Below are 23,599 nucleotides of genomic sequence, written 5' to 3'. Positions count from 1 at the left end.
TACCTTACCTGTGACCATTCCCCTGTCATCCACTGGTAGTGGCAGGGTGCTCTGCTGCAGGGCTGGTGCAGGGCGGGCTGAGACGAGGGGTCACACAGAGCGTCCTGGACAGGGGTCATCCCCGGACCCATACACAGAACCCTCCTGCTCTCCAGCCCGTCACCACAGGTGGCATTACACTACAAAGAAGAGAGGACCAGACAGAAGGAAGACAATAAAAGGATCTATCCCAAATAGCCACTGGATGATACAGTGGATCACAGAGAAATGTCTCAATGTGTGCAGAGGGGGCAGTGTTGTACTGTCAGCAGAGATGCCTCAAAGAAGTCCTTATAGGGTTTGGTTGTTTCCTCTCCAGATGGCCAAAATCCATAAGACAACTATTCTGTCTACTTTCTCCACCAACATCAAACATTTACTCTGGTTGACAGTAACACAAAAAAAAACACTCATAGCAAGACAAGAACTGATACTAAGTTGGTTTGAATCAAGTGTCATGGTAGTCAAGCCAAGACAGGTATTATCGTCATATACAAAACAGGTATTATATGTGTCTACTTAATATGAATATCATGTACTCTGAGAATAGTGACTGCTATTCTACTACTACTACTACTTGCTGGGCCAAACTGAGACAGGAGGTTGTAAACGGTCATCAGAATGCATAGCGACGCAAGACAGGCTCTGAGCACACGCAAACATTCCTGCACTGGGGGGGGGGGAAGCAGCGCTAAGTCCTTACATGGCGCTCGTCTTTTGTGTCCTCGATTTTTTGGCGACGGAATAGGGGACATGAAAGGAAAAGAGGGACCCAGGGGAAGGGGAAAAAAAGGAGGATTTGAAGGCGACCGCTCACGTGAGACAGTGCGGTACCACTCAAGCAGACGACAGGGGCGATACACATCAGTGCTTTCAGGTTTTTGATGTGATTTATCATGGAGTGATGGTTATCACCTAAGCCCTCATATCTAATCAAGGGGGTGCTGGGCCCACCTTAGTGACCTCAGCACACAGCTGGTTTTCTCTCAGAGACAGAGCGGAGTGAGAGCGCTACCATTAAAAATCTGGTGCTGTTGCGCAATCCACACTAGCATGCCTACTTAAGACTGATACACATTATGTATTGGCCATGCATTTTTAAATAATATGCAAGTGTGGATATTGGAACGTAACCTCTGTGTCTGTCTCACGTAAACACTGTGTTCAAAACACATGCTAGTCATGCCTTCTAATTCATTTAGGAGAATAGATTCCAAGAAACGGAATGAAAACCGTATTTGAAAGCGCTGGCACTCCTGAAAGTAAGTGAAATTGGAGGGGGAAGAAAAAGGCATTCAAGACTGATGTTCCAGCAAGGTGCTTGCTGTTTTGTGTGCTTCTCCAGTCACCCATAAGACATAAAAAGACATCCAGCGCTCCACTCCATCATTCTGCCTCATGTCAGGTGTTCCTAAGTATTCTGTAGTGTTTAGACGATGTCTGTGGGGAGGTGGAAAGTGAAGCACATGTTGGCTAGAGTTTAAACTCTGAGCAGAAAAGGCTCCATTCTGGGGGCGCTTAGGTGGCGTAGCAGGTTAAGCGCTGACCATGTAACCGCAGGGTCCCCGGTTCGATTCCGGCCGGGGACATATCCTGCATGTCATCCCTCCCATCCTTCCTGTCTAAATCTCTACTATACCTGTCAATAAAATGAAAAATAATGAGTTGGACTGCCCCACTCAGAAAAAATAACTTAAAAAAAGCAAAGGCTCCATTCTGCAGAGGGGGTGCTGTTTGAAGTCTAAACAGACATGAAGAGAGAGAGAGAAAGAGATACTTACGTCTTGCCATTCGCCGGCTGCCCAGGTGTGATGGACACAGTCAGTAGGCTGGCACGGCTCCACAGTGGCAGGGCGCACGCGGGTATCACACAGCTCCTCTCTCACCCGGCCTGTACCCTTTAGTCTGCAGTACACGTCTCTGTTCCGGACCCCAACTCCACAGGTGACAGAGCACTACAAACACACACACATACACAAACACACACTGTAACTATTGTTGCTGCATAGGAGGTTGTCCTGTATTCATTATTAAAGAGCTGTTACCACAGCAAGCACCTTCATTTTCCCGTCAATTTCAAATGCTCTCTTCAACTGTCTTTGATGTGAACTTGTCATTAATTCGAGTTTTGTAACATACAACTTGGTTTTAGTCTGCTCTATCTGAGTCACTACCGTATCTTTAATCTCTCTACAAAATGTCCTTCTAACAATACAAACAGAGATGTGTATTTTTTTTTCCAGGCCTATATGTTTGCCGTGTTTGTGTGAGCTATATTTCCAGTTCACGCACAGGGCCTATCACACGGCCCATCTCTTTGAAGTCTTTCAAAGAGATGCCGAAGAGGCTCCAGCACGCTGACGAGACTCTCTAAGAACTGATCAAACACTTCAGACTTTCATTGTTACTTCCCTGAGGTTCCCTGAATATAGCTCTACTACAATCTGTATTGGTGCTACACAGGCAGGCTCAGACAGGCTCTTTTAAACACCGAAAGTGCCACATTTCAAGTAAGACGTCGTACATATTACATGTCTACATCTTTCTGCGCTTAAAACTGTATGCACATCGTTATTTTTACAGTGTGTGGTGTTGAAGTGAAGGTTTGACTGCCTTGAGTTTAAAAGCAGGACCAACAGGTGTCGAGTGGAGGGCCTATGGTTTTTGTTGCTGAAGATCACACCTATCGGAGCATTATTGCTATTTGGTTTTATGAGTTTGCGTTGCTCCAGAAACATGCACGTTTCCACCCATCTAGTGCTTTCATTGAAGAGAGAGGGGGGAGAGGACAGACGCAGCTGCCACAGACCTATCAGTGGGCTCTCCGCCACACCACTCCCCAGCACGGGGCGGCCCCACACACCATGAGCTCGTCTGGCAGTCCTCACCTCCTCCTCCTCCTCACCTACCCTCCTCGACCCTCCTTCACCACACCTCGCTCTCAGGAGGCCCGAGGCGGCCAGAGTGGTCGGGTTGAGAAGCCGCCAAAACGTGCTGAGTGTGTACAGTGTCTCAGGGTGCTGAGGTTTTTCAAAGTTGTCATAGGCATGAATGTTAAGATATAAAACATGCCTCTATGCTCTAGTTGTGGATTTCATGGTTTTCTGGTGGTATGTGAAGGGAGATGATTGCTTCCAGACACCAAAGGAGGGGAGAGTGAGAGAGGGGAAAATGAGGCCCTCAAAGGCTGGGGAGTGGCAGCGGTCTCGTACGGGGGGGAGATAGACTTGGGCTCACACTGCAAACCCGGTGGGATTTGACAAGGGAATGTTGGGGGCTAAGAGCAGTGTGTGTTCATGTAACATGTAAAGCTGCATACACACTACACAATATTCCCTGCAAATTCCACAAATTCCTTGGTGTTCATGAACATGTAATGCTTGTGGACACACTACACAATGTTCATCACAAATTCCACAAATGTCTTGGTCGCCATACATCCATTCCTAGGATGTTTGGGACGAATGGAGGACGGAATTTGGGCGGTGTGAAAGGTTCTCCGAACGCACTTGATGGGCTCTGTGATGATTGGCGAATGCCCAAACAATATCAAAACAAAATTTCCCGACATTCTACGGTGAAGTTTTCTATGTGTGAAAGCCACATATCTCGCAATGGAACGTCCTCCTCTTCGTGTAATATGAAAGGTTATCCAACCATAGGAATTCCTATAGTGTAGTGTGTTGGCAGCTTAGTACCGGTACCTGAGGGGAGGCTTTTCAATAATATTCTGCAGACATGTTTCTCCGGAGGGGGGCCTGATATGAGAGACAGACCGAGAGCCAGGGTGAAAAAGTTCAGACACCGTGACCATAACAACCTACTTGTCTGAGATACAGACCAGATTCTTCTGTGTAGTGTAAGAGCTTCTTCAGTGTGTTTGAAACAAACTCTCCCCCTCCCCTGGGAGCCTGTCAGAGCATGACAAAGCACTCTCTCCCACTCCATCTTGTTTACTTTCCAGCCTTGTGATACATTTAAGGCCTGTGGCTTTCCCTGCGGTAGCCCCCTAAATATGCCTTGGTCCGACGTGACTCTGGGCCATAAGTGTGTCACACACCCCTGCGAGCCGCCGCCACTCATGTGACAGACGCCAAGACTGTGTGGCCGGCTCCGCCGTGACTGTAACCTCACCACCCTTGGTCTCCGCCATGACTGTCACCTCACCACCCCTGGTGTCCCTCTTGTGCCTGACCTTTGCCCTTTGCAGTGTCTGATTGCGCCACTTCACTCTTGACTCTGTTTGAAGAAGGTCTACTAAGCGGATTTCCTCATTTACTTTGATGTTTTGCAACATTTGTTTTGTGAGTAACTCTATGAAGTGTGAGTAGTATGTTCAAGCTTTTGCGTTGTTGAATGCTACACGGGTACAGTAAATGCACCAGAAAGGCACAAGTCCCATTTCCTTCAAAGTGCTAAAGGAAAACACTAGAGAGAGTAGCCTGAATGTGGAGAGAGCACAGCAGACGGTTTTTTTCATACACGTTTCCATGACATTTTCCCGTGACAAGTATACAAGTCAAGTGTATTGTATAAACAGTTATGTATCCAGCCTGTGGTGTTTAGCTCACACTAGAGGAAATGGAACATTGGTCCCCCCCAGCATGTGTAAAATGATTAGTGATTGGACAGGTGCTCAGTGTGTATATCTTGTACATCTGGGACCGCTGGGAAGCTCTCACGTGTTTTGCACTGCTGTCCCGGCCGCTAGTGGTGACCGTTAGCACGGTCCAGAGGGGCACTGGGGTGTTTTTGTGAGTCTGTGGGGACGGCGAGGACACATACCTCCCTCCACCTGTTGGACTTCCAGCCGGGGCATCCACGGGCCCGGCAGGACTTCTGTGTCCGGGGACGTGACAGATGACTGCAGTGCTCTTCCTCTATTTGGGTTTGGTTCTGGTAAACACAGGCTATCTCCCGCTGCTTGGCCCCCCTGCCACAGCTCACAGAACACTGAAGAGAGAGAAGGGGAAGGAGAAACAAAATGGCGGCATGAGTGCAATGATTCTACTGCAGTACTATACTACACAGTTTCAAACAACACCTTGTGAAACAGTGATATTTCCTGCTGTTCAAAGCCTAATGTTCTGTGAAAGTGAATGAATGAATGAATGAATGAATGGTCTTTATTGTCATTAATATAGTACAGGTACCATACAACGAAATTTGTGAGGGGGGGCTCCCAGTGAGGACTGTTCAAAGCCTAATGTTCTGTGAAAGTAAAATAGATCTGTTTAGAAATAAAGGGAAATATGGAGCAATTTCAAGTAAATACGTGCAAAATTCAACCAAAATGGTGTTTCATTGGCTTGCCCACTTAACTTATTCTTGGGTAACGGCAGTGTTCCCTCAACCACATACGAGTGAGAAGCAGGCCAAATACATTTGTAAGAAAGAGTAAAATACCACAGAAAAAGTGTTTCAGCCAAGGCATTTGCATGACATGAGCAGCCTTCCCTATGCACCGCACATAAATCTCAATAACTTTGACTCATACTGCAGTTGCTCAGCATACATGAAATAATAAAGGCACTTGATGTATTGCTGAATCTCATGGCCAAGTGAACAAGCTACTATATACCAAATTGATTAAACTAATCATAACATTTGTTCAAATGTTCACAGAACACACATGGTTGAATGTAGTCCCATCTTTAAACTGTAAACAGTGGACTTGCATGGTACAGAGAGAAAGAGAGAGAGAGAGAGAGAGAGAGAGAGAGAGAGAGAGAGAGAGAGAGAGAGAGAGAGAGAGAGAGAGAGATAGGTAGACCCAAGACTCAATGTGCAAAGAAAACTGGATGCACACGGCTAGACAATCATCTGGTTTCAATAATTTGCCTACAAAGCTACAGAGAAAAAAACCCCTAAAGGAATAAAAACCAGAGACGCCTTCAGAAAGCCTCTTGCCTGAGACAGTAAATGAAAATATTCTACTCTTCCATCTTTATGAGGCCAGACAGCAATTAGAGCTCCAGCTATTTCTGCTCGTTGAGTGAGAGCCCCCTTACACAAAGCCACTCTAAAATGGGGTACTAGAATAAAGATATACAAGACGTGGAGAGCTCCGTTTTGTCTTAGCATATTTTCCAGCCCAGATAATAAACATAATATTGCATTGTTCCTTAATTATGATCTCAGAATGTTGCATAACACCAGACGCATGCATTTCCCTGTGTGCTCATGATAAACTTGGTGGTGGTGGTCATAGCACACTCTGTCGAACGATATGGAAATATCTCATCACTTACATCTCTCTTTTAGTCATTTAGATTGATATAAAACTGCAATGTTTATTAGGATAGCAAGTGTGGGCAACTGGGCTTAGGAGGATCTAAAGACAGCGCCCCCCCCCTCACTAATGGACCATTCTACCACAAGTTTGTGCAGCACTTGGTGAGTGTACTCTTCTGAGTACCCATTTAAACTCCTTCAAATAGACAAGCCTTTTCTTTTTTTTTACTGCGGGTGCGGGCAGTGTTTGACACTGTACACACATATATCATACACATTGTAATTACCAAGGCATTTTAAACATAGGGCTGCAGCTCAGCTGACTGGAAACATCAAAGCTGTCCCGCAGTGAGTGACTGATCCTAAACACGGAAGACTCTCGTACCCGTTGCACACTCACTCAAAAATGATAACACTGCTCCCTCCACTTCAGACAAGAATGGAGACAGGCAAACATGTTGGGGGGATGCGGAAGAGGGGGGGGGGAGAGAGGGGGAGGAGGGGGAGGAGGGGGTTAGCCCCTCCTTACGGCTGTAAAAGAAAAAAGAAAAAAAGAAAAAAGAGAAGGAAGAAGAAAGGAAATCGCAGCCATACGGGCAGTGCTCCTCGCCTGAACTGTATCTGCCCGTTTAACGGTGGGGAGAAGACGTTATATGGTGGCGTGCCCCTCCCTCCCTCTCCCCAGCCAGCCTCATCTGTCAGCCATTAGTTAATCAGGGCTGGTAACACAGAGCCCAGAAAACTGGCACAGCTCATGGGACCAAGAGGACAGCTTTTTACCTCTGAGAGAATGAGGAGGGGAAGGACCCAGGGACCCTCCACTTCTAAACTCTCCTGCCAAGCTGCCTCACTGAGTGAGCACAGGTAAGTGAACTCCTCTTACAAAACTTCAACTGCTCAAAGTGCCGTATCGGTGAGAGTCTACTCGTTCACTCACACGTTGAGGTTAGAAGTTAAAGTTAAAAGATAGGGGGATTTGCATTTGGAGAGTTGAAAATGCATTTGTATATATGTATATATTTGTATAAGGCTGTTCAAGGGACAGTCTTGAATTGAGTGCCTTGCAGTAGTGCCAAAGTCTTGCTTTATTGATGTCTCTGTTGCTTTAATTAACACCTTTAACAGTAAGCAATGCTAGCATATCAATAGCCCAGGGAAAGACATTTGAAGAAATGAAAGAACTGTGTCAAATATACAAGAATGGTAATGTTTCTTGAGAACACTAGTATGTGGGACAAAGATTTGCCCTCCCAAGTTATAACGGTAATTAATTTCACATGAATAGGTGAGTTAAATCTTGTATAAGCCGATGATATTCATCTGGAAATAATATGGATGACTTATTAAGGCTGAATCAGAACCCTGCCTTGAACTTGCCACAATGCTGAAAGCCACCCAAAAAACACGCCTGTGGTTTTGTTTTACAAAGTTCCTCAACCAGAGCGGGAGATGTATTTCAGAGAAAGATAAGTGACGTTGGCCGTTAACTGCATTTACTCCACACAGCTTGTGTTTGTTCTCTTTTCCAAGGCTTTGCTAGTGCTTTATAGTTCTGGAACACTTCACTTAATTGAGTGCCAAACCAAATCCTGTTAATTCATGTTTATTCTGTGTGGTATAAAGACCATACTATAAAACTGTGTGTGGGGCTTGTTGCTAAATGGATAATGTTGCAAATACTCATTAGAAAATGGTAGACATGTTACAATAGACTCAAATAGAAAATACAGAATGTGAGAGAGGAAAAAAAATATATATATATATTTTGATATTGTGCTCCTAAAAACATGTCTTTGTCTCGGACTGGCAGGCTGCAGTCTCACGATGACCCCACCCACTCCATCACTGTAGACAGGTAAGCCAATGAGACACATGGAAGCATTTAGGCTTAGAAAGACCGGACCATTTGTGGATTTATCTGTTACGCAGCCACTATGAATTGATTGCAACACTTCATGCCTCTACAGTACACAGAGAGAAGGAGAACTCTCTCACTTAAACAATACGTGTATATGTTTACCATAACAGGGCTGTATGTCAGATCATAAACTATCTTATCCTTCTCTATTCATTCTAATCAAGCTATCAACTACTCAAATGTACTATATACTGCAAAATAAATTGAGGTGATTCAAATCCAACTTGAAAGAGGGAAAATCATACAATATCACTCTTATGAGGAAATATTGAGACTACAAAATGAACTACAATATATAACTGCAACTGAAGGTTTTGGATTTTAACTGAAATACTAATAACATTGTTTTGTAGAATAAGAAAGCAGGCAGTGCACGCAGTATGAGAGTAGATCACTAGACATTTTGATCCTATATTTTCTATATTTTACACACACGCTTATCCTATATTTACAAGTGCAAACCAATAACATATCTCAGAAGTGTATGAGCCAGGGCTGAATTCTAAACACATTGAGGAATGCTAGCAGTGCAAGTGGATGGTAATACCAAGCATATGCTAACCGCAGTTACATTGTCTCATCAAAGGGGATCATAGCTGACCTGGAGCAAGTACAAACTCACGATTCAGAACTGTGTGAAGGTTGTCCAAAATATTATCCTGCACACAAGCCAACATATTCTCAAAGTCTATGCATGGCTACCACTTGAAAAATGGATGGTCATATTATCTATACGCCAGATAATCAGGGTATATTATATTTACTACAGCACAATATGTACACACACCATTTTTAAACAAGGCTAAATTATATTCATGGGCTAGATACACTGAAAGATATTGATAGTAAGATTTTCCCTGTAGTCTTTAAGTGTTCAGAATAAGATGAAAGAATATGTTGAGGCGCTGAGAGAGAGGGAGGGATTAAGACATATGGTCAGAGAGCGATTGCAGGCTGCTTTTCTGTTCAAGGTCTTGTTTTGCAGGGAGGTTTCAAAGACAGAAGTCAAAACAGCACGTTGTCGACGTGGGAACAGCTGGTAAGAGCTGCGTCGTGGGGCGGAGGAATGTCAGAGTCATAGATCTTTCGTCCTCCAGGCCAAAATAGCCACCCTGGCCTGATCATCACCACGCATAGGAAACACTCCCAACAGCTAACACTAACCCAGTCCAACCATGTCCAACCCAGTCCATGTCTGTCAAACGAAATCCATAACCAAATCCAATTTGGCATGCAGATATTTGTGAACCAAACCAATCTAATTCTACAACTACATTGTAGATAGGAATGAAAGGACATTCTGGGTTATGCATGGGTGTATCATAACTGTATTAAAGATTGAAGGTATTGACATTTCTATGTAGGACCATTTGGAGTTACCAAAGGAATTCATGTCAGGGTGTTGATTGAAAATAATATTGCAGTCTAAACAATTCTCTGTCTGAGTTAACAAATGATGTTGTTAATTGTCCACTAGAGGAGCTAAGGCAGCTTGTGATGGAAAATGAAAATAGTCAACCGAACTCAACAGTGCAGTCTGTGGTTATTATTACCAAACTGTGCCTCTGCCATTGCCAAAGCCAAAATAAACAACTCATAGAGTGGGCATATTGAGTTTCCGCAACACAGTTCTTTCTTTAAATCAACACCACTCCAAAAATATAAACTGAGCAACCATTTGTCAAAAAAGGAATGACAAAAACAACAATGATTTTCCATCTGTCCAAACATTCGGCTGGAACCAATTTCGATTGTGATGCCCTAGTCCAGAAAACATCATCACTTCAAGCTCAAGTGAGCACACAACTGTTGTCTTGTAAAAGTCAGGGAAGAATAGTGTTAAGGATGGATCTGTTACAGCAGACCTAAGAAAACAGAACAGACGTGACGTTCTTAAGTAACCTTTGGCACAGGACGTCCCTCTTCCTGTCCAATTCTGTCCAGCCGTTTCTAATGCAGTACTGGTTTACAGAGATGGTCCAATCTCTTAATTTATTGTAGTGACCAGCTATGCCAAAGACAGTTGTACAGCCAAGCTACACCACTGTCTTAGTCAACAGAAAAGACCATGACCTTGTATTTGCAGACAGAGCTGCAACAGACCCAAAAAGCTATAGTTTGGGTTCTTGTAAGATTTCTTTGTAGAGGTAGTTGAACCTCAACACCTGCTCTTTTTGTGTCTCATTAACACATTCCTTCAAGCTGAACGCTCTGTTTACACCACCCTGTTTTATGGGGGTGTTGTGGGGGTGACTGTTTACCAAGACATCAATCCACTTTCAATGCTCCCCTAATACAACACTCTCTGTAAATGTGCAATATGCACCTGGTCTCAGCTGACTTCAAAAGTGGCTTTAAATCTTGAAAATAACTATGTGCCTGTATCAGTAGATGAAGAAAGTTAAAGTAAACTATCATTCCTTGGCTTTCAGCACATCACATGTTTGCACACCAATGCGTCCTGGCACCCCGCTGGTGAAACAAGCTCCCCAACGCTGTCAGGACTGCAGAGTCACTCCCTATCTTCCGCCATAGACTGAATAGCCATCTCTTCAGGCTACACCTTAAACCTGTCCCTCCTGAAACCTCACCACAGTTTCTCTCTCAAAAAAACTCTTCTAGCATTACGACTGCCAATGGCCCCTGGCCCGTGCAGAGATAACTTTTCTTGCGATGACTGATGGATAGATGATTCACTTACTTAGACAAATGTATTTGTTGTAAGTCGCTTTGGATAAAGGCGTAAATGCCAAAGATGTAAATGTAAATCAACCAAATGTTTCAACCCTGCAGACTTGGAAATGTGTTTTCAATCAATCTGGTGAATATGATGCTGGAGGATGATATGGGAGGAGAACCGAACATTCTGTGAGGTAAACGGCGGCACCTTTTAATCATGAGTGGAGATTGCAGAGATGAATATGGAACATTGAGCAGAGTCAGATTTATCAGGTAGCTAACATGGAACCTACAGAACGTTTACCAGTATAGGTAGAGCAAAATACTTGCTATAAAGAGTACCACAATGACGTCTATTGTGCTTCTACCTGGCACCACATCAGGAAAAGCAGTGTAGTGTGTCTTATATAAGACGAGATGTGAAATGTGATAAGCCCAACTCTCCAAAGATACTTTGAGTGGGTTACTACAATCTTTCCGACACTTCATCCATCATGCTCTTTACTACTAAACTGAGTGAAGGAAAATACCTCAGTGACTAAGATGGTGAGTTTCAAACAGCCCAGCTCACTGCATCAAACTGATAATCATCGACAGGCACCGACATGAACAGACGTCATCCATCTCCAGAAGTAGCCTCATGTGAGAGGAACATATAAAGTGTCATCAGGGAGAGGATTCACTCCTTTAAGCTTTAGAGACCTCATAAATGCTTTGCGATGGCAGTTGAGGAAAAGCAGGCTCTTTTCCCTGGTAGTCTTCGGAGAGCTCTGTTCCTGATCATTCGACAAGCCAGGGAAAGCCCAGCTTAAACGCTTCCAGATTTTCACCCCATGTCTCCTCTAATTTCAGCCCACTGCATCTATCCCCCAGCTGGAGTGCCCAAGCACCACCAGATATCTCTCCAAACTACACTTTCTCTTTCCTTCACTCCCCTTCGCTCTGATCCATACCAAAGGCTCCTTTGTGGTTCTGAATTGAATCCCGCTCCCTCCGACGGGCCTTTTCCTTTTCATCACCCTCACTGAGACTGTATTAACGTAACGTCTAAATTAGTGTCGAACTGCACTGTACCGCAAAAAAGAGCAGTGTGTATTTCAAACTTTAATGTTTGACGTCAACCATGCTCAATAGCAGATGTTCTATAAAGACCGGAGGGTCATTGGTTTACATAAAAGGCTCTCTGTTGCTGACATTTGATATTTATGTTCAATATGTACTGTGTAAATATCCAATTTATTGCTCGCTGAGTCAAACAATTCACTATGTGCATGTTTTGTTGAGTGATTTTGGATAACAACAAATCAATCTTTGTATGTGAAGAGTGCAATTTGTTTCTGGCATGGCAACATGTTTTAATTGCTCTCTAAATTGCAGTAAATTAAAGGAAAGCTTGTCAACATCACTGTTGGAAGAGAGTACGGTACAGTATCATGCTAATATTTTGGAATGAAATCCCAGCCCAAAAACATTACTTTGATTTGAAACAGACAGGAAATTGAATAATGGAGCAATGTGGAAAATGAAAAAACAAGCATGTCTCTTCTTTTGATGTATGGCTGTCAATCCAACTGTTGGCTTTCTACTGCAGACTTGACTTCTGCTGTCAAAGCTCTACATAATGTCCAAAGATATTGATGTTTCAGATAACATCTCTCAGCATCTGGTCTGGTGCCCCCCAAGGCTTCACCCTCCAGACAAGCCAAATTCTACAGGACAAAGGAATCTGTTTACTGACCAATAAAACTTTTGCATCATTTGACTTGTTTTTCACTGAATAAACAAAGACTAATGGCCCAACTGTAACATTAGCATCATTTCAACCTAAGCAACGAAGAACCATGCCAATGCAGAACTGGGGGAATCCTTCAAGACTCAGCTTCAGTTCCTTGTGCTAGACTGGCATATGGGCTGGATAAGGAAACACAAGCTCAATGATGTCACGACCATCTGACCCCAGGGTAAAAGGTTTCGGGGAATTTTCCTGCCGGTGGCCTCCGGCCCAAAGTCAAGTATGTCTATGTTGTGCATATGGATTTCATTTGAACCAATGTGTTTAGTTCAGAGTCACTTCAACAGAGATCCCCCTCCTTGGGAACCCCCACTCTTGGCAGGAAATGGTATGTTTTTGTTAGCAACAAATAGGCATACATTACTAAAATGGTGGCGCGTTTGCCAATTCATCACACACTGCACTTATTGTTGCTTAGTGCTTCACATTTGTTTCAGTCGCTGCTTTTAAAGCAATCATCATTACTTAATGATGTTTACATTGTCGCAAATATATTTGTGTGAAGCCCTGCTATGACAAACTCATTATACAATACATTTGAATTATTTTCTGTCTTTTCGTGTATTTTCCTCTTCGGTATCTGCCTATGCAGCATAGAAATAAGAAGAATAGCCACTGAGATTGAAGGAATTCCAGATACATCTCAATTACTCATGAGTAATGACTAATTACTGCACTGTCTTGTTGCCTGCTTATGTTACTAAATGGCAAACACACACAATAGTCAAATATATCTGTTAGTCAAAATGTAACGACTAGATCACGGACAAGGGGAGAGGCCACCACACAAGGTAAGGTCAGTCAAATTGTGAAACCATGAAGTATTTCAGCCATGCTATGCAATCAGACACATCCAGGGACATGGTATTTATTTTCTCTCCTCAGATAAACTGTAGGCTCTAATAAACTGTTTAACAGGACACAACTTGAGATAGGCTTTTCACAACACAACATTTGACTACAGAATGAACGCAGAAGGTCATCTAAACTTCCATCATATACATTTGAATGGTTATGGTAAATCTAATTGTGTAACACGTACAGTAGATGAAAAAAGGTGATTTTTAAAAGTATTATCTGTACAATCTATGTAACTCCTACTACATTATAGAGATAGTTGGATATAGACGCCTGTATCGAGGCATAAGGATCAGTTCAGTTACATTAGCTCATTGTAATATTGTTTTTACACTAGTGTCTACAGTATCTTGTTGGAATTTGAAAGAATGATATCATACAACAGCAGAGGCACAAACAAATCCATCCTTAATATTCCATAAACATTATTGCATCACTATTTTTGGGGCCCTCTTCAAATAACCATTGGGCCACCATACTAATACCAATTATTGCTATTGTAAAAACAATACTTTGCCCCCATCCAGCCAAAGGCATTATGTAGAGCTCTATCACTACAATTGTAAACAGATGTGCCAGCCAGTGCCAAAGTTTGATTTGGAGCAAGTATGTTTTCACTATGGAGTAGAGAAAATAATGTGATAAAAACCATAATAAAGATGTACTGTAGAGCTTGCAGTATTTTCTACACTATGCGACACAGGAGAATCTTTGAGTCTTTGAATCTTTAATTTCAAGCATGCTTCCAAAGATTGTTTTATAGCGTAGTCTGACTATCAAAGAGACTGCTCAAGGGAATGTGGCCAATTGTTGGTCAAATACCACAAACTGAACTATAAAGCCTTTGGTATATCTCCTTCTGTTCAGTGCAATTATACATGTATGACCTCAAGGAGGCATGCATGTACAGTTACAATAGGCTAACCAATTAACCAAGCAATGACTGACTATCATATTGAGCCCCATACACAACCTATCATCCTTTGTGATTTCAGAAGAAAACCATAATGTAACTTGAAAAGACTTGGATTAAATTGCATACAGACAATGGGTAATCTACAACATATCAATCATACTGTATAGAGAGACATAGATAGATAGATAGATAGATAGATATGACCACAGAGTAAACAACACTTATTGTATGTGGTTTTAATCTAGGCTGTTTATCTTATCTTACAAAGCACAGTTTCATGCCATAATGAAAAGCTCACAGGCTCTATATTATATGTGACACAGTCTGATCATTTGGTCCGCATGTCGGCAACCAATCAAAATGTTCTGACTTTTATTTTTGAAACACAGAACTAGGTTTCAACGTTGTTGAGAATCACAACACAAACTCGCTAGTCAAGCCAAAATACTGCAACGCAATGGACTCGGTGAGTAATCCCCACTGCTACCTAGTTAACTATAACACTACTTTACATTGTTAGCAGGTCCACAAAACAAGCTGTGTTAGTTGACTAGCGATGTGTCATTGATTTTCAACAACGCGATCATTACATCAGATCCCGACATGAGGACCTAAACATTAGAATGTGTCACATATTGTGTGACATTAATTTATTACTTTGTATTAACACATGTTGTAAGCATCAACTATGTTGTGTATAAAAAGCTACTATATCGATATAATGGGAATATATTGAGGTTTGGCTAATTAATATAACGGAAGTCATAAAAAATTGCAATCATTGACCAGTGTGCAATTTTGTTGGTATCCAACATTAACTGTTTTGATATGTAGCTCAACTGATAACTCAACAGTTTAGTCTGGAAAACACCCTAACATTAGACACAGTAAGCTTTCAAGATACTGTACCTATTTCTTTTACTACATATTAGGTATAATAGACAAATGCTCAACCATATTAGATCAAAGTTAAGGAGTAAGTGTCCATGCCAAACAAGCAATCCCTTGCCAAGTATCACAGCATGATACCACATTGAAAAACAACACAAATTTCACAACCTTTATGTTTCTTTAATATTCTTTACAGTGAAAAAAGCTATTTCGACATGTTTATGTATTTTCACATGTGAATGAAATAAATAGATACAAGAACAACATTTGAACAAACAAAAAAAGAAGAAAGTAAAGCAGTTGCGCCCTGCAGCACTACAGAATCTCTGAGCACCTTTGTAAAAAAAAAGAAGGGAAAAAAAGTAGGAGGAGCCATGAGAGAGACTGGCGAGGCTGATGAGTCTTGGATGGAGTGAATGTCTTGGGACAGACTGAGACAAAGAGGAGAGAGGAGGCAGAGGACAAGAGAGAGAGAGAGAGAGAGAGAGACCGAGCCCATATAGGACCTCACAGGAAAGCTTACGGAAACACAAACACAGAGCCCTTTTTGTAACACTTCACCTGAACTATGCGGTCAGAAAGCCTTCAGGAAGGTGTGTGTTAATATCGTCGTGGTAACATTAAGTGTGACATGTTATGTTGTCTAGTTGGTTAGCCATCATACAAGATCTAGCGGTTCGGCCATAAATGATCGTTATCTGTGAGAACTTGTCGGATGTCTTGTTTGTGTCAGCATTGTGTAGGTAAGGACAAAAAGTTCAACTGTTCAAGTGTTACATGTATCTGTACCAAAAAACATTAAAGCTGCAACAATGAATGAACTATTGTAAACAAATAAATAAGTTTCATTTGAAAAAAAAAAATCCTTCAGAAATATAAAAACTGGCCCAAGAAAAAGTGAAACAGCAACAAATGACAACAATATCATAAGAAAGAGGTATTTGTGTGTTTCAGTTGGCACGAGATTTGTGAATCCCAATTCCATTTGATTATCTTTCTAGTTATCACATTTTAAGATGAAAGCTACATTGGATTTGTAGAATTGTAAAAGCTACATTAATGGAATTGGTAGTTAGATTTATTATTGCTCACAATAATAGACTGCATTTATCTTGATACTGCATATACTGTAACATAACATGTTTTATCAATCTATTTAGAGAATAACTAACTTATAACAGATAAACGTATCTATTAGTGCAGTTTTACCGTTGAAACAAAGTGCCAACTGTACAAGGCATATGTTAAAAGCACCAACGAACACACTGTTAAGACAAGAAAGTTACGACACATGCATGTGAGGGTGAGAGTGTTTGTGATCTGAGGTTAGGTTGAGTCATTACCAAACAGATATCTCTGTATAAGAACCTCAGTTGTGCGGTACTAAAAGTGGAAAAGGTGAGCACCGATACTACTGTACATAATGACTGATGATTGAAGGATCAAGTTTACGCATGAGGTTTCAGTATTGCCATGTGGTGGCCATTATAGCTTGTTTTCCTATTTCCTTTACACTATCTAAACAACTGAGTTTGCTACAGTTATTTTCTACAATTATTTCTTATTACTCAAAGTATTCACTGGCAGTGAATTATTAGAAACTTCACTTTGCTCCATGAGAGCTACACGGGGGTGATAGAACTGTGAAAACATGTCAAATATCACATTCTAAGACGAGAGATGACGCCATATTGAAAACCAACTGCATTTCACCTTTAACCTATGAATTTAAAAAATAACTATTTTCACAATATTAAAAAATACTACCAAAATGATGTTCTTTAGAAAATATTTTCCTCTGTACATACTGTAATTTTTCATGAGAAGAGGCAAGAGTTCTGACTGAAAGCACCAGTAAAAATATTAAATATCATATTCAGTTATGAAACCTAGCCACTAAAAATAAAATCATACTGTACAAAGATACATTATACAAAATACAGTAACAGTCATTTGTTGCTGTTTGATAAAGGTAATATTAAAACTCTTATACACAAATATACACTTGTGTACTTCGGTTACAGGGTGAGGACAGCAATCACAAAAAACGTTTACTTCACGCTTCACATATGAAATAAATATATTTTGAGTTGTTCACTCGCCTCTACAAATATATGGCTTTGTTGGACAACACTGTCCCTCTAATTTATAGTTTTAATTTGGAGGCCTAGGCTCAAAATGGGATCCATGTGTTGCTAATGTGGAGCAGCATTCTTTTTTTTTCTGTTTCTAATCAGCACCATGCCACCACAGGGCCCGCGTGGGTGGGCTGGAGCTAGCTAGCGCTGACGCTAACGCTCCATTGACTCTCCTACAAATAGGCTAAAACACAGTTCGCGGATGGGCCAGAAGTACACTCCCTGTAATCAAGCACACCCCATAGTCTACCCACGGTGATGTGCTACAGTGAAGGAGGAAGTAAAAGGAGGGGAAAGAGGAAGTACTATCGTACCGGCTTCCACGGTCGGCGGTGCCAGGCCGCGCTGCCCGGGCACGGCTGCAGGTTACACTGCTCCATGTCGGGGGGCTTGTCCAGGATGTCACAGTTGTAGTCGTTGAGTCTCTGGCCGGTGGGCCGCTGGCAGGCCACCAGGCGGGTCCTCCGCCCTCCTCCACATGTCTGGGTGCACTGTGGGGGGGGGGGAAGAGGGGGTCATTGTTCCACATGACCAAAGTTGTGGAGGAAGGACTCTTTGAGCTCTGAGTTTCCTGCTCTTGTCATTTTCCCTCACTCACATAAAGCTGATGTGACAACGTAGGTGAAAGACATTTTAAGCTTTTAACTATTGAGATTACTGGTTTTCTCTGTGTACCACATGAACAAAAGAAGAGATTTGGTGAGGCTTGCATTCTCATTTTATGCACCCAAATTGTGGAATGCACTGCCAGTTTACTTTAGGGATGCAACCTCAGCAAATATGTTCAAGTCAAGACTATGACCATCTTTTTAATATTGCCTTTAAATGACAAATTAAATTAAATGATTATTATATAATGATTGGAGCACTTTGAGCTGCAACGTTTGCAGGAAAAGCACTATACAAATAAAATAATAATAATAATAATAATAATAATTATTATTATTATTATTATTATTATTATTATTATTATTAAAATGGTGCATTTTGATACGGGCTCCTACGCTTTGGAGGTGTTTGTTGTCTGTCCTGGCCCGTGTCCTTACCTCTCCCCAGACGCCGTAGTTCCACAGTGGGCAGGGTCCGGAGTCACAGCTCTTGGACTCGGCAGGTTTGACTCTCTCGTCACAGTGGCTGGTGCTGCGGCCCTCTGCGTCCTGACACACCACCACCCTCCTCTGGAAGCCCCCCGCACACGTACTGGAGCACTGCGGGACACAGGGTGTGTGTCACGTGGGAAAAGCAATCCACATAAAAAACATACACAGACACACACACACACACACACACACACACACACGCACATGTAGCTTTTTGGACTGAAAATCTCACCAAGTGAGACTAAAATGTACCTAATCAGCTTCTTTATCTAAGACCAAAGCAGCTGTTTTTCACACATGAGCCACAGAGGTGGAAAACATGAACCATAGAAGGCCATAGAAGGCCATAGAAGGACATAGAACCATAGAAAACATGAACCATAGAAGGACATAAAGCCATAGAAAACATGAGCCATAGAAGGCCATAGAAGGACAACATGCAGCACAGGCTTGAACCAAGCAGCAGGTACTTTCTGCAACACATCCATCCCGTCAAACTAACTGAAGATAGTGAGAAAATGACTGTACATGAAATAGAGCAGTGATAGACTAGGATCAAAATATGATTAATGAGCAAAAACATTTCAATTGAGTTAAGGCTTGCCAGCAGCTGAAACGCTTTGAATCCTCCTCAGTGGGGAGGACATGTTGTTGTTTGAAGTACAGTAGACCAACATGCAGCACTACAGCAGGTATCAAAGCTGTGTGCTGCTGGAAAACCTTCCTCCTGCATAGGTGAAATTATGGGTGGTGGTGCTGATTATTTCCTGTCTTTTGCGGCTTTTGGCAAGCCATAACTTAAAACTTAAAACGTTTGTTTTTGGTCATTCATTTGCATGGTTTTTACACCGGATGATCGGATGTTAAATTACTCAAATGTGATCCCATCACTATCCTACAAGACAATGAATAATTATATTGGAAAAACAAAAACATTTGTCATCTAGGCGTATTCATAAATATGACAGTGGCTGACGTGTGTGGATATAAAACAAAACTTCAGCCACAATAGGTGAGCAGCAACAGGACCTAATGTTATGGATTTAGATCATATTATTGATTGATTTTTACCAATACAAATTGCATGAATGTCACTTTAGATATGAACCCAGGCAGTCAGGCTCGAAGTTTGGACAGTATAATACTCTGTATGTAAACAGAAACAGTAAAACTACATTGGGAACAACGCAGACCCAGGCCACAGCCTATTCAGGCTTTATTCACCAGATGAATTACATCCAGTATTGGGTATTTATGTTATGCAAGCTAGCTAGCAGCTACCTGAGTCTGAAAACATAGTGATTAATGTCGCAAATTATCTGCGCAACGGCCGAGGCTACTATGCTCAGAATTTGTAAAAGGAAAAAAAAGAAAAAACAACCAGAACAATTATCTTCCAGATGACATTACACTAGAGTGCAAACTTTTGAGGAGAAAGCTTGTTAACTGGCTGGACCTAGCTATTTCACCGGTAATGGAGGACGTATTATGCCAAATGCCATTTTACGGATTCTAAAATGAAACACTATGGACCACCAGGTGAGACAGAGCAGAGATACAGAAGGTAAGGGAGCGGGACATACTGCTCCCCAGGGCCCCGTCCTCCACTGGTTGTCTGCTGAGGGGACGTTCCAGCTGCTGTGTCCCGGGTGGTTGCCTGAGTCGTGGGGGTAGCCGTAGGGCTGGTCGTTAGGCCGCCGGTGGTACACGGAAGGACAGGGCACGGCGGTACATTCCTGCTCCGTGCTGGGCCTCTCGTCCTGGTCACAGAAGGACTCGTCCACCTGGTGGTGGTAGTTACTGCACACCACCTGCCTGGTGGCCCGCCCTACGCCACACGTCACTGAACACTGAGCACAAGACAGAAAGAGGGTGTCATGATTAGACCAGTTACCATGTGTATGCTTTCAAAGTGAAGAAGTGGACGAGTGCAGTCATTTTTTTTTGCACTAGTAAAGTATGATATAGTATAGTATGTTGAATGTTTGAACTTGTCAGTCAGTTGTCGGAATTTGGTATTTCTTGCTCTAGGCACAGGGTCAGCCATAGTCGGCGCCCCTGGAGCAATTAGGGGTTAAGTGCCTTGCTCAAGGGCACAGGCAGCTCCCTCCTCCTCCTGAGGCGGGGGTCAAACCAGCAACCTTCGGATTGCTAGCCGGGCCTCTCTAACCTCTAGGCTACCGCCGCCCCCAAGGAGGATATAGTTAATTTATACTTTTTATTCAAATAGTAACAGGGCCTCAGGATGGCATCATTTTGTGTTCACTACTTGTGTATAAAAAACAATCATATTGAGATGTGTACTGTTATAAGGTTATGTGAATGAATGAATGAATGGGGATATTGTACGAACAGCAGACCACTCCCATGAACGCCATTGGCCACATCGGCTGAAGCAGGCAGAGGATTCTGGAGGCCGGGTCAGGTGGGCACAGTACGACTCATCGGCCACCCCTCCCTGGGCGTCCCTGCAGCTGACGTAGCGTGCCTGTTTTCCCTTCCCACAGGAGACCGAGCACTGAGACACACACACACACACACACATGGGAGAAAACACACACACACACACACACACAACCATTCAAGATCAGTACGGCATTCCCCTCTGAAACACTGTACATCAAAGTTCATAGAAGATTGACATGCGCTAGCTTTATGGAATATGAATGGCAGTCAGCCAATATGCTGTAATAGAAATAACGCCGTGCTCGTAACAAAGAGAATCGTCCTCCCTACTCTTTGAACGGCACCTCCCAAATAGATAATGGCATTATGATTAAAAAAAAAGAAAGAAAAATGTGTGCACAAAACAAGATTACTTCACATTATTTTATTTGCTCCATGAAAATCAAGATTTAGCTTACTGGTGATAATTGTTCTCAGCTGTGTCAACCAGACCTGTGTCATTGGGGCGGCGGTAGCCTAAAGGTTTGAGAGGCCGGCTAGCAATCCGAAGGTTGTAGGCTCGATCCCCACCTCAGGAGGGAGCTGCATGTGAGCTGGTGATGACTGGAGGGTTGCTGGCATCATTATCTAAGGTGACTACCACTGCCTCTGTGCCCTTGAGCAAGGCACTTAACCCCTAATTGCCCCATGGGTGCTGACTATGGTTGACCCTGTTGCAAAACCAACATTCGGTTGTATTCTGTGCAATGACAAAAAGGTTGAATCTAATCTAATCTAAAATACAACAGAAATCCCAGTAAAACAAATCTCACTCGTGCCTCTATGTACAGACTTCAGTCAAAGTTAATGTTGATGGGGGAGGGTCACCTTTCTGTTCTAATGAGTGTGCGAGAACCGGGGGGAAGGACGTTATTGAATGTGTGGGGGAGGGTACACACAACCTTGATTACTTCAATGTTACTCTCCCCTGTACACTTGCGTTATACATTTGTGGGCTAGGTTGTACCAACCTCATGATGGGTATAGAGTGGGTAAATCTGAGATTTTGGGTATCGAACTGGTTAATGGAATATGAATGACAGTGATTCAATATGCTTCGATAAAAATAACGCCACACTTGTTGCCTGCATGCCTCCTTATCCCCTCCTACATGCAAAATCTCTGAGAAAAGACATGGCTGCAGTCGGATGGCTGTTTGTATTTGCAGCAATATGGAATTAGCAATATTCCAAAATTAGCGAAATTCCAAAGGGAATACTAAAGAAAAGACACGCCTCTGCTGTGGAAGACATTGCAGAGAGATGTGGCCAAATGAGTTGTCAATAATGGTTGTCGTTCTTAGCAACACGGCCTCTCAATAGTGTCATATTCGTCACCAAAAATATAGACTCTGGAGAGATAGCACGGCAAATGATTAGAGCCCTCTAAAACCCAGCGTGACTCTAGTGAGATGTGTTGCATTTGTTTAATGTTGAAACGAGTTTCTGAGCCAGCCAGGAGTTGAACGTTTAATCTTACTCAAGATATACTGATGATGGGGGGAGGATAATATTTTTCTAGATCATTTCCGATGATCAAATAATTTCCACTGTTCACAATAACAGATGTTTCACCAGCTGCAGAAGCTGCATGTCTGCACAACAAGGCTCGCATTGATGAACCATCTTGTTATACTATCGGTCTATTTCAAGTGCCACAGAGACCTGTGTCTGTGAAGGGCATATAGTACCATTGATAAAAATGACTCATGATTTGGATTTCCGCCTCTTAGTTTTTGGTGCGGCGTTCAAAACGTTACGCAGACAGTGCGGACATGCAACGCTTGCACTTTCGGGGGGGGGGGGGGGGGGGGGGGGGGGGAGTGTGGGATAGGTAGAGTGTGAAGCCTTTGAGTGAACCTGTGTGTGTGTGTGTGTGTGTGTGTGTGTGTGTGTGTGGGAGTGCGTTTAGGGGTGAACCTGTGAATAAGTGTGTGAGGCGTTGTCCTGCTCACCGTGGTCCAGGAGCCGTAGCGCCACTGGGTGAAGAGCTGGCCCGCGGCGTCAGGACGCACCGTGCTGTGGGGAGGAGTGGCCCAGGGACACGCTGGCATCTCACAGTCCTGAACACACCAACACATAGACATCACAGTCCTGAACACACCAACACATAGACATCACAGTCCTGAACACACCAACACATAGACATCACAGTCCTGAACACACCAACACATATACGTCTGAGGACACGTCGCTGCTGTAACTGCAGCTGTACTGAATGTATGAGAGATGGTGCATCTGAATGTATGAGAGATGATGCATCGCATTTTGTGGTTGTTGGGTTTCATTATGCTCTGAGTGAAACTAAGTGGTCGTACGGGCGTGTGTGTGTGTGTGGTGTGAAAGCTTATGAGAGAAGCACGTGAGTACTGTGAGTGTGTGTGTGTGTGTGTGTGTGTGTGTTTGTTGTCTCTCTACCTGGCTGTCCCTGGGTCTGGCTGCAGCGTTACACTCCCGGTCGTCCACGGTGTCGCCATAGGAACCCGACACACACCTCACTGCTCGCATCTGGTAACCATGGCCACAAGTCACCGCACACTGCAACACATTGAAACAAAGGTCAGGGTCAGAGAGAGTCGAAAAAAACTGG

General features: G+C 42.9%; 1 protein-coding gene across 1 annotated transcript in view; it reads right to left on the bottom strand.

Moving 5' to 3' along the window:
- The window catches only part of LOC308170304 (A disintegrin and metalloproteinase with thrombospondin motifs 20), a gene marked incomplete at its 5' end in the record, with an annotated part of 80,157 nt that overhangs the window by 6,161 nt on the left and 50,397 nt on the right, over positions 1-23,599 (bottom strand). The window contains 9 exons of the mRNA XM_080545073.1: positions 9-179; positions 1,821-1,994; positions 4,825-4,992; positions 17,780-17,956; positions 18,512-18,673; positions 20,149-20,415; positions 20,919-21,083; positions 22,965-23,072; positions 23,428-23,547. Of these exons, the coding sequence (XP_080401199.1) occupies positions 9-179; positions 1,821-1,994; positions 4,825-4,992; positions 17,780-17,956; positions 18,512-18,673; positions 20,149-20,415; positions 20,919-21,083; positions 22,965-23,072; positions 23,428-23,547 (1,512 nt within the window). The remainder of the gene's footprint in view (positions 1-8; positions 180-1,820; positions 1,995-4,824; positions 4,993-17,779; positions 17,957-18,511; positions 18,674-20,148; positions 20,416-20,918; positions 21,084-22,964; positions 23,073-23,427; positions 23,548-23,599) is intronic.

The sequence above is a fragment of the Nansenia antarctica genome, assembly GCF_963989245.1.
Source record: "Nansenia antarctica genome assembly, chromosome: 14".
NCBI lineage: Eukaryota > Metazoa > Chordata > Actinopteri > Argentiniformes > Microstomatidae > Nansenia > Nansenia antarctica.
The sequence above is the reverse complement of the archived record's forward strand: the minus strand, read 5'-3'. Positions and strand labels throughout refer to the sequence as shown.